General features: G+C 39.1%; 1 protein-coding gene across 15 annotated transcripts in view; it reads left to right on the top strand.

Moving 5' to 3' along the window:
* pde4ba (phosphodiesterase 4B, cAMP-specific a) overlaps positions 1-11,235 on the top strand; it is a 331,706-nt gene extending 320,471 nt beyond the window's left edge. For 14 of the 15 annotated variants that reach the window (XM_068221992.1, XM_073954262.1, XM_073954263.1 and 11 more), the window contains 9 exons: positions 4,465-4,558; positions 6,872-7,047; positions 7,146-7,244; positions 7,336-7,500; positions 7,596-7,695; positions 7,782-7,936; positions 8,055-8,177; positions 8,284-8,466; positions 8,552-11,235. In XM_068221992.1, coding sequence (XP_068078093.1) covers positions 4,465-4,558; positions 6,872-7,047; positions 7,146-7,244; positions 7,336-7,500; positions 7,596-7,695; positions 7,782-7,936; positions 8,055-8,177; positions 8,284-8,466; positions 8,552-8,914 — 1,458 coding nt within the window. In that variant the 3' untranslated portion in view covers positions 8,915-11,235. Of the gene's footprint in view, positions 1-3,158; positions 3,556-4,464; positions 4,559-6,871; positions 7,048-7,145; positions 7,245-7,335; positions 7,501-7,595; positions 7,696-7,781; positions 7,937-8,054; positions 8,178-8,283; positions 8,467-8,551 lie in introns of those variants that run through there. The other variant, XM_005165882.5, reaches the window with a different exon arrangement.
* The last annotated feature ends 1,031 nt before the right edge of the window (positions 11,236-12,266 follow it).

Genomic DNA, 12,266 nt, shown 5'->3' with positions numbered 1-12,266 from the left:
GGGACTTGGTGTATTTTTCGAGGACTTATCTGTGGTTTTTAAGTAGTTTTCAACTTTTTTTGTAGTTGTTCCCTTGTTTTTAATTGTGAATTCTGATAATAAGTGTGCTTGATGGGCGAAAAGTGAGTGCTTGGAAACTTTTTGCACATTGCATTGTGTTGAAAGGTTACATGTGGGGCTGAAATAGTGTGGTCGTGTAAGCTCTGGCTTTAAAGTTAAAAATTAAAGAGGATTTATTGTTCAGCCCCACATATATTGTACTAAAAGGCAAAAGTCTGCTAGTATTGAAAGTTCCTTTAAATGAGATTGGTTGTAGATTGAGCACCAGTATCAGCTTGCATGAGTTGAAAGGAGTTGAAATAGTTTTGCAAATGTTCGCTCTCATTTCTGCTGACTTTTTTCTGATCATCTAAAAGTAGTCTTTGTCTTTTTAAACAGCTTGAGTTCCTTTATTATTTTTTAAATGCTCTACATTGTGTGGATGTAATGCACATAATGTGTTCTAATCTGTTATTTAAGAACTGATTTATTCACTCACCCTCTTCCTATGTTGATTTTCACAAACATATATGCATTGAGACATTTAGAGGAAGTGAAACGTTGGGCTTGTGTCCTCAGGCAGTGTTGGTTGGCACACAAAGAGCGGACGATTTCTTCAGAAGCTGTTATGTCATTATTGATGATACCAGTCTAATATACCAGAGAACCTGTTTGTCATCTCGATGTGCGTCACAGTCTTTCAAAGTCTCCTTCCAGCCATCATCATATATCAATGGCTGTTGAGAATTTGCCGATTTTGCAATTATGTGCTTCTCGACTGACATCATTCAGTCAGTGCAATCAAAACTCCCACAGTTTCTGACCAAAAAAACAAGCGAGGGTTTTCCCCATTTGATGATGTACACAAGACATTTAGATACTTTTTTTTTTTTTAAGAAGGACACTAAACTAGCAACCCAATTTTGACTGGCTCGACTGATAGAGGACAGATGAAAAGTGAAATGTACTTTGTGGATTGATTAACTCGTCTGTCCCACAGTCAAATAGATTGATATGTTAGACAAGGTCATAATGACTGTACAAACTAACTGAACATGCCACCGGCAAACAGTATGAGGTGACTGAACTAATCTATCTCAATCAACATCTGCTGGTTTATACTGCCCACTAGTGGAGACAGTAAAAAAGCATCCAGTAGCTAATTATTCCAATCTAAAAACATGCTAAATCACATCAGTTACTGTACAAATAAATAATTAAATTAAGGATATTTTGCTGTGGTGCTCATTCTAAATTACAGTGACTTGTTTTTAATTGTTTTGTGGCTTTCCTGAATAAATAGTAAGGACACTGAGTAGAGACTATTTGTATTTAAATCACTTTTAAATGAACTAGCAATGACAATATATATATATATATATAACAGCACAAATAAAGTCCTGTAAATTGTATCTAAATCAAAATTCATTTATTCATTTTCTTTTCAGCTTAGTCCCTTTCTAAATCTAAATGCTACACCTAAATCTAAATCTTTGTTAACGAATGGAATCAGTTAGCTTGAATCAAGATTCTTTCATCTTTGAGAATGAAATTTCCTTCATTCACGCTTTACTCATCTCAGAGTAAAAGTCAGTACACATTCACCCCCCCACAGCTACATTTCTCACAGGGTTTGTAGAGAGAGCCTCTTGCATGGATTTATTGATATGGATGATACGAAGAAATGTGAGCCATCTTTGATATGTCAGAGTTGTTTACAGCTCCGACTAGACGTCTCACACACCGCGAGGAACCCCCACTGCAGCATAATGCAGAGATTCTCCACCATTCTCCAGCTTTCTCTTTCTCCCCTCATTCCCTTTCTCCCTCCCACACTCTTTTTCTCACGAAGACACACAAACACACGCATTTCACAGTTTGGATAGTCCAAATCAGTGAATGAATCCTTTTAGCTCCTAAAAGCTGAGACTAACTATAGAATTGTCTATAGAGTAGACTAACTAAAATAATTTAAACTCTTCATCACTCATCACACATTGCTACTCCAAAAGTCTAGCTTTAATTCAATGTGTTGCTCTTTCTTTGTCATTATTTGTACCATTTTCCTTGCCAAAAATAGTTTTTGAGTAAATTCTACTTCATCTATTTGCTGTTGGTTTTAAAAAATCCACCATTTTATCCATCATAGCCAAATCCAACTGTCTGGTCTGCTGCTTTTAAGATGCTCATTCGAGAAACCGACGCTTAAGTATCTAAACACCATCCTAATTAGCTTATTTTTAATTTTTTATCATCTTCTTCCAACAAGGATTATCCTCGTCAGTGGACTGTGCCTGCATTAGCTGTATCAAGGACTGCTTATCGATTTTGGCTGCCTGCCTCCGCCCCGTTCTGATAAATCGGGGCTTGATTTGGCAGGTGTTATTGAGACGCAGTGGTGTCCTCGTGATTCCTGGTCAGCCATCTTTGGAGGCTTGGGAGGGAGGGAAGCCTCAGCGGCAGCCCGTGTCACATGACGCTGTTGCCATGGCGTTGGGATGTTGGTGTAATTGGTGTTCCAATGTAGACAGAGAGATAGAAAGAGGGATAGTTGGGGGGGGGGGTGTTGATATCATTGAAAATAGACAAAGAGAGGCAATTATCCAAGTCTCCTCTCCCACCATATACACCATCTGATAAAAATAGCAGTGGACTCTTTATGGGAATGCAATAAAGACCAATCCTAAAGCAGACACAAATAGGCTTAAAGTTCTACTCGATTCGGAATCCCATCAAGTCGATGATGAATCCGAGGATCTCCTAAAACCTCCCTCTTTCTGTGTCTTTCTATTTCTTTTTCCTTCCCCTGCATAACAAAGCGGGGCTCCCCCCTCCTCTGCCATCTCTATGTCAAATCATATGTGGCTGTTGTGCATGTTGCTGGGGCTGACAGACTCGAGACCGGGGGAGAGACGCGAGAGGGAGGGGGTGAGCGCGAATGAGAGAGAGAGAGCCAGAGCTACATGATGAAAGAGTGCAAGCGTACTGCAGCAACGGAGCGGCACTAATCCAGCAGAGGAAGACCCCCCTCCAGCCAGATGAGCATCCCAGTGTTTTTTTCCCACATCCCTCCCTCCCTCTGCTCCACTGCTCCTTCATCTCTTCCATAATTCATTGGCACTTTCAGACCCTCCGCTTCGCTTCCAGCTCCGGCCATCGCTCTCTCTGGATCATCATCTTCCAGCGAGCCCAGGACGGGTGTTCCCATCCTCCGTCGGCCACCCGCACCAATCGCCAACCATGGAGAGTCAACGCCGGAGCCATTTGCCCAAGAGCCGCCAACAAGACGGCTCGCATCAGCTTCTCAGCTACTAATCCATACCAAGCAGAGTAGGAGAGGAGAGAAGAGGGGATTTTTCATATTTTCCACCCCGAAGAATCCCTTTCGTCTGCCTCTCTTCTAGCTCTTTTCCTTCGTGGTATAGGAGTGCGCTGTTGTGGATTTCGGCAGATTGAATACAATCCAAAATGCCTGAGGCCAATTACCTTCTCTCTGTATCCTGGGGTTACATTAAGGTGTGTATGATGGTGGTTGTTTTATGGTCCGCTAATGGAGGCTGGTTTTGGTACAGTGTTTGTTGGTGGTCTAGAAGAGCGTTGAGGATGAAAACCTACAGCGTGTCTCGATGTGTGGCATCCTGTACTGGAATGTCTAGATCCCAGCTCTGTTTTCTGGCTTTTTTTGGCATGAATATGTTTTATTTTGGAGGAGATGTTGATTTAAGTGTCAAAAACAGAGTTGTGTTGGTTGTTTATGGGATTAATCCTTTTGTACTGATGAAGCGTAAAAAAATCTGAGATGTGGCGCAGGATATGGCTGCCGTTTTTCGACTTATTTAATTATATATGCATTTGTTTATTTATATCTTGGAACAATGCGTCTTTTTGGATGCACATCTTCGAATTTGGTACATATACTCATGAAAAATATGCTACTTTTGCAAATTTTTCATTTAAACTTGGCAACAGTTTGAAAACTGTAATTTACAAATGAATCTCAAACGGTGAACACCTTGTCTCTTGTACTATATTTCACTGTCACTATCTCTGCATTGCGTTTTTGGGCTTGTATTGGTTGGAGATTTATAAAAAATAATAATTTTTCAATTAATAATATTAGTTTTGCTTAAAATTTATATACATATATTATGTATATTAATATATTTATTTATACATTAATATATTTAGATATACGTTATTTAATGTTGGAAAAATACATATTTTTTTATTATGATTTTAATTTGAATGCAAAGATTTACCATTCTCTACTCTGTAGCACATTGCGCATAACATGTATTTTATGTCAATATAAAAAAGGATGACTGAATATGCCATTTTGCAGGACTTTGGAGTATGGCAGACCTAATAAAGCTGATTATTTGTCATGAATTTTAACTAAAATTTCTCCATCTTTATCTTTTCCAGTTCAAGAGAATGTTGAACAGGGAGCTGACGCACCTCTCTGAGATGAGCAGATCTGGAAATCAAGTGTCAGAGTTTATCTCCAACACCTTCCTAGGTAATTACACACACATTCACTCTTACACTAAAACACCTGCAGTTAGCGCTAAACATTGACTACATACAGTATACAGTGTGGATTGAATTTAGGCTGCGTCATTTCTAGAGCTGAACTGTGGATTCGAATCACCAATATTCGATGACGAAAACTGAAAAAGAAATGACATCAGTTAATTATTTTAATGTTAAAAGATCAAACATGCAGCACAATGACTCATTTTTTTGTGGAATGATGTGATATGGCATCAGACTTTGGTTTCTGCATGAGGAGAGAGATCCCCAATGCTGCAGTTGGAAAAGAGGAAGGGGAGGGTGGAAATGAGAGCAGAATTAGGGGAGGAGGGAGGGCGCGATGGAGGGGGATGGGATCCTGCTGTAAAGCAATGCTGACGGTGGAACCCCCAGCACGGAACATCCAGGCAAGAGAACCTGTGACTCATCCAGCTCCTGTGTTCTCATCGAGACGCCTTCACATGCCCCGTCTAAACACACAAACATTCTTTTATTTTTGCCGCAGTCGCATCATGGTTTTGAACACCAGTAGGAAAGAAATGGAGGTTTTAATATCATAAAATGCCCTTTCTCTATAGAAAAAATGATTTATTATAGTAAACTTTAACAAAGACTAGAGTAAGTAAATTAAATTGAATTCAATTACTTCATTAATCTTTATATTTTTTCTTAGTTTAAACCTTAATGAAACAAAATGTAAGTTTAAAACAAAATGGTGAGAGAGAAAAAAGGGCAGTTTGGATTAAAAATATATGTTTTTCATATTAAAGTATTTGAGATTTTCATTTTAAAAATGCCTTCAAAACCATTGGTGTACATGCTCATTCTATGACCAGATTATTTGGGATTTAAAGTGGTTTGATTTTCCTGGGATTAAATGTTAGCTGCAAAACATCTGTATTCTGCGTCACGTGTGACTGCTGTCTTTATGCGATTTCACTATCTGCCTCAAAACGCATGAGTTTAGCAGAGATAGTGAGATTAAATCTCACCCAAACACAGCATCCATTTCCTTAATTCCATCTGTTTGTTTTTTTTCTCAAAACTCGTCTTTCTGCAAATTGACTGCACGTGTGGCTTGCCTTTGGTTGTTTTTTTTTTTCCTACATAAAAGAAGACGTGGAATGACATGTGACAGTGAATCTTGAAAAGAGGGAGGCAGAGGAAAAAATCTCTCTGATTGATATATGCGAAAAAACAAGCAAATTGGCTTTAATGAGCACTGCAAAAGCTGTACGAGATCAGATTTTCTCTTGATCAAGCATCTTTACCACAAGAGGAGAGGAAAAAATATGCTTTCTAGATGAAAGAGAAACAAGTACTCCCTTATCCCCATCTCTTTTGCGTGTCGTCATCATGATAGGATGCCTTGCATTTCTTCACTCCATGCATAAGTCCATCTGAATTGACTGCCGAGCTGATTACTGCATGAATTCATGTTTAACAGACATACGAGTGAAGAGGATAATGACTGTAATGAATTAACTCTCATATTTCACCTCTTCTCATTCCTCATCACGCCAGTGGCTATTACCAGGTGTTATCAGCGGCGTTCCAGAGCTTTACTGCAAAAGAGAACAACGTTATCTGCCATAACTGAGAGAATGAAATTAAGAGTACTGTCCTCTCTCGGCCTGTGGTTTCTTGGAAAGGAATTGGATTATCTTTTCCACATGAGGGAGTCCCCAACCTAAAGCCCTTATGCCATTCTCAACTGCAATTTTGCCCTCGAGATGTGCCGCCGTTGTTTGTCAATTGATATCTTCTGAGGGTTGACCTTTGGAGATGCCAAATGAGGCAGATACGAGCTCCCCTGTAGTTTGTTGACAGGTCTGTCACAGTGAAAATGGAGAGTGGAACTGGAGGAGAAGGAAAAGGAGGGGCAGGCCCTGCTTGAATAGCTCAGTGGCAAAGACGTTCTGAATTGGCTGTCTGTTCTTCCGTTTGAGGGCAGTGAATTTTGAGGTGCACACACACATAGTGGAGATGTGAGCTATTCAGCTGTGGCATTGCACCTGGGCCAAAAGCATCTACTTACGTCACTCAGGGAAACACGATATGTGGCCACCGGTCTCCAAACAATGGGCTTTTGTGCGGGCATGGATGTGTGTAGTCTGTGTGGAAACTACAATGAGGAGATTGAGTAATCTGGAATGTGATCTGTCAGCATTTGACACACTTGTGAATGATATGTGTAGAGAGGTTTGCGAGCCGTCCTATTCTGTTTTACATGAAGATATCTGTAAAGTTAAAAACCACCAGGTTGTTCTAATCCTTGGGTTCTTACTGTTCCTCACAGACAAACAGAACGATGTGGAGATTCCCTCGCCTACACCAAAAGCCCGCGAGAAGAAGAAAAAACAGCAGCTGATGACTCAGATCAGTGGTGTGAAGAAAGTGTCCCACGGGCCCAGCCTCAACTGCGGCATCGCTCGATTTGGCGTCAAAACTGACAAAGAGGATTTACTGTCAAAGGTAAGGAGAAGACTGACTAATACTGGCTCTTTAGTGTGTTGGGATGTGAAAATGTACAAATGTATTTTAATCTCATTTCCTGACTCTTCTCTTTCCAGGAATTAGAAGACCTGAATAGATGGGGCTTGAATATCTTTACTGTTTCAGAGTATTCAAACAACCGGCCTCTTACTTGCATTATGTATGCCATCTTCCAGGTCAGTTCTGTTCAGTTGCCTATGGTGACTTTCCACAAATTTCAACAAACGTTGTAGCGAAATGTACTAATGATGCTTCTTTCTGTAACAGGAACGAGACTTGCTTAAGACTTTCAAGATCCCGACAGATACCTTTGTGACGTATATGATGACCCTTGAGGATCACTACCACCAAGATGTGGCCTATCATAACAGTCTTCATGCTGCTGATGTGGCCCAGTCAACTCACATACTTCTGTCCACACCTGCACTAGATGTAAGAACACTTTGTTTTCTTTAGACACAAGGTTTTCCTAGAGTTTTTCCTCAAAGGAAGCATGTTGCTCAACATTTTGAATCTTTCTTAAACAGGCTGTCTTCACCGATCTCGAAATCCTGGCAGCCATTTTTGCGGCAGCCATCCATGATGTGGACCATCCTGGTGTTTCAAACCAGTTCCTCATCAATACAAGTGAGTATTCTCAATTCCCAGCCTACTTTAGATACACAAGTCATGGAGATACATGGATTAATGTCCCATTCGCTCATTTTTTACAGACTCTGAGTTGGCCCTCATGTATAATGATGAGTCGGTTTTGGAAAATCACCACTTAGCTGTGGGCTTCAAGCTTCTCCAAGAGGACAACTGTGACATTTTCCAGAACCTCACAAAGAAACAGAGAACGTCACTCCGAAGGATGGTCATCGACATGGTGAGTTCCTTCCATCCTTCCTTCCTTCCATCCATCCTCCCATTCTTCCTTTCTTTTTCTTTAACCCTGGAATGATTTACATGCTAACACATTATTGTTCAATGTTTCCTTTTCACAGGTACTAGCCACTGACATGTCTAAACACATGAGCTTACTGGCCGATCTGAAGACCATGGTGGAAACGAAGAAAGTGACAAGCTCGGGAGTCTTGCTTCTGGACAACTACACAGACAGGATACAGGTACAGTAAAGGCTTCCTGATCTCCATTCCCTCAGTAAAACCAGTTGTTAGATAAACTTCAGACCATGATGACTTACAGTTGCTTAAATTTGTAAATTTACTCCAGGTTTTGCGGAACATGGTTCACTGCGCAGATCTGAGCAATCCCACCAAGTCTCTAGAGCTATACCGCCAGTGGACTGACCGCATCATGGAAGAGTTCTTTCACCAGGGTGACAGAGAAAGAGAGCGTGGCATGGAAATCAGCCCTATGTGCGATAAACACACTGCCTCTGTGGAGAAATCCCAGGTTAGTTCCTGTCTAAGATTCTGCAGAACCATGTTTTAAGCATCCTACAAAGTCTAATGATATTTTTTTCTCACTCTTTCTTCAGGTGGGATTCATCGACTACATCGTCCACCCGTTGTGGGAAACCTGGGCTGACTTGGTCCATCCGGATGCCCAGGATATCCTGGACACGCTGGAGGATAATCGGAACTGGTACCAGAGCATGATCCCTCAGAGCCCTTCTCCGCCCTTTTACCAGCCCGACAAAGAAGGCAACGGGGGAAGTTCAGGTCCTGACAAGTTTCAGTTTGAGCTCACGTTAGAAGAAGAAGACTCGGAAGGCACGGAAAAAGATGAACAGAGTCAGGGAGACGAGGAAGAGGAGGCAGAAGAAGACCGAGGGGAAGAAATGGAATCCACTACACACATCCAGATAGTTACAGAAGATGCCTCACCGGTCGACACATAGGATTTGTCGTCCTTACATAGGCGGTAGCTGTTTTTTTTTCCCCTTGCGAGAGGTGCAATCTTGCAGTTGATGCTTTTTAAAAAGCCCACATGGGGTGCTTTTTTAGGCCCTCGTGGGAGGAGGATGTCTTGCCCTCCTTGCACTTACGTTTGGAGACAGTTTGGTGGGAGCTCTCAGGAAATAAATGCTGCAGACATTTTGGACCTGAACAATTGACAGGCGACTTTGATAAACATGAAGGATTGGGGCCAACGCGGACAGTCTGTTTGTTTGTTTACCAGGCGGTGTGGAGTAGACACTACTGAGAGGATTTTTCTTTTTTTTTTTTTTTGGTTGTTGTTTTTGTATCAACACAGACTTTTTGTAAAGCTATGGGTGTGTGATGAGGTCAAACACGAACTACTGAAGAACAAGTATTTGTAAAGAGAGAAACTGTTTACTTTTCTGTACCATTTGTCTAAAGACTGTGTGCCTTTTTACTATTGTCTTTTTAATAGTCTTTTATTTATTGAACACGTTTTAGTATAACTGTATGTCAAGATGTTTTCGTTTTCTAAAGCAAACCAGACTGAACATGCAGAATTGTTTTATATCTACGCTGGAGAGAGATCTTAGTGTCTTCCTTTGTTTGGCAATAGAACTTAATAATCCAAACGTCTGACAAACGATCAGAAAACTTTGAAATGATGAAAGAGGCACTTTCTGTTTATTCGATCTACATTGTGTCAGACTTTTTGACTATGAGCACAATTTCTGTTTATTTGGTATCATCCCATTCACATTAGGGTAAGAAATCTGCGTCGTTGCACAGAAAAAAACAAACTAAATGCCCTTGAGTATGAAGACCCCATTTACTGTAGAAAAAAATACAAGCACCCTAAAAGAAATCAAATCTCGATGGACGGTCTCATCATGTTCTAAAATCAAAGGGGAAGCCAAAGTTAAATTTGTTAATTTGCTTACAATTCATCATATTCGTCTTCCACACAGCAAGCATTTTTCACCCTACCATTGTAAATTTACGTAAAAAAATACATAAAAATACGTAATTTTTTTAAAAATTAGTCAAAACTAGCTTTTTTACACACTTTGATAAACAGAACGCTCCTTTTGGCCCACTGTAAAAACATTGACTTGATCTCGTAATTGTCTCACGAAAAAAGTTTGCTACAACTATATGTCAGCTCTCAACATGAACTGGTTGATATTAGCATTGTCGTCTCACACATTTTGTCACCCTTTACATCCACGTTTGTGTGTGGCTCATGCTTTAAGGTACTTGACCTACCTTACGCTCAAAGTCTCAACAGTTAATGGCCAAAGTAGCATGCAAAAGTACGTTTGCGCGCACATTTGTACGTGTCGACACATTACTGTGTTTGTGTGTGCAAGCGTCGCTCAATCACCAGCCCACGCTTCTTTTTTTTCACAACTCTTTCCATTCACTTTGTTTATATGCGCTCAGATCGGTCCTCTACTGTTTATAACAGTGTATTTATTACCGTTAACTGTACATAGAAATAATGTTTCTTTGTAAATGGATTAATTTATATGCACTTGCATTACCGAAAATTGGTGGTGTTTCTTGTGTAGTGGGCTCTTGGACTGAGTCTGTTTTATTTAGTAACATTGTTTATGTTTTAATATGAATAAATATATATTATATATACTATGTATGAATATATTGCACAATTTTCAACTGCCCAGAACAGTAGCCTATGAGACACGCGACCCATCGGTAACGGGGAGAGTCTGTAGATATAAAGACATAAATACATACTGTAGACATCTGTCGGATATTAGAAGCTTTGTGTATCACTGTTTGGTGTAACATCGATAAATCAGTATCTCACAGAAACGTGGCCCTCAAATATATTGACGACATTTTGAATGGAGATTGCTAAAAACGGCTCAGAAGTGGCCTGTAAATGCACTTTTGCAGGGGAGGCATTGCTCACCAATATCACAATCTCCGAACAACAATGTGAAAGCGATATAATTACGACAATGTGATCTTCTGTAATTATTTGTGCTAATGTGAACTATTTTTCTGACCTTGTTAGCAGTTTTGAAATTCAAATTGTCAGTATAACTTTGTTAATCTATGTTTGAGATCTTTTGGTCCCGTTTGCGTCCAAAAGGATTGAACAGAATTAGTGCTATCTGCATGAGGGATGAGTTTTTATCGTCTGGTTATCCCACATTGTTGCAGGTGAATATTCAATGTTTCACACAATGTATGGTAATAATATTGTATATTGTGTTCAATAAAATCTGAAGCTACTTTTCTATGAAGTGATTAAAGACAAAGCATGAATATATATAACTTGTGTCATTGTCTTTTATCCACGTTTGTTCTTAAACGTCAAAGAATTCATACAAATGATCACTAGAATTGATAAAATGCATTGAGTTTAGCTGTTTTTGTAAAGCTGCAACTATTATTTGTTTCATACAGCTATAGAAAAGAACAGCGATTATTATTTAGTGGTTATATACTGTATTTGGGGTCAGTTTTTTTATTATTAATTGTATTTAATAATTTAAATAAAACTATTCTGGTTATCAAGGCAGGATTTGTTAAATGTAAAAAAAAATTTTTTTAATTGTTAAATATTTATTAATTAAATATTTATTTATTACTTATTGTATGTAGTTTCAAATTAAATTATTACTCCAGTCGATATTGCTTTTATTAATATTACTATTAATAATAATAGTATTAACAATAATAATTAATATTAGAGTGATTCCTGAAGGATCACGTGACTGAAGACTGAAGTCATTGTATAACGATGGTTTGTTCTGTAGACTATCGAATTATAATAATTTTCGCCTTAAAATGGTGTTTGAAAAATCTAAAACAGCTTTTATTCTAGCCAAAATAAAACAAATGAGACTTTCTCCAGAAGAAAAATATTATCAGGCATAGTTTCTTACTGTTCAGGCATAATTTACAAATTTCTTTGCCCTGTTAAACATAATTTGGGAAATATTTAAAAGCGAAAAAATATATAAATAAATAATTCTGCTAATAATTCTGACTTCAACTGTATTATTTATTTTTTTATTACATAAATGGCCGTTTTATTAACTTATTTGTATTCAAATGAACCTTGTTTTCAAACGAGGCCTTCACATTTGTGCTTGAAGGACTCTTGAAGCGGACTCTAAATGTAGTATGACAGGTCACATTGCGTCCAGTGAATATCAGTCCTGAGCTGTTCCTCGAGCGATGGCAGCCCTCAAATGACACAGTCCTGACTCTAATCTCTGTGTGTGAATCATTCAGAGGCCTTTTGCACAGAATCCCAAGAATTTATGTAAGGCAAGTAGGAAGGTGAAGCGAGGG

The sequence above is a fragment of the Danio rerio genome, chromosome 6 (assembly GCF_049306965.1).
Source record: "Danio rerio strain Tuebingen ecotype United States chromosome 6, GRCz12tu, whole genome shotgun sequence".
In the NCBI taxonomy this organism is placed as follows: Eukaryota; Metazoa; Chordata; class Actinopteri; order Cypriniformes; family Danionidae; genus Danio; species Danio rerio.
The sequence above is the reverse complement of the archived record's forward strand: the minus strand, read 5'-3'. Positions and strand labels throughout refer to the sequence as shown.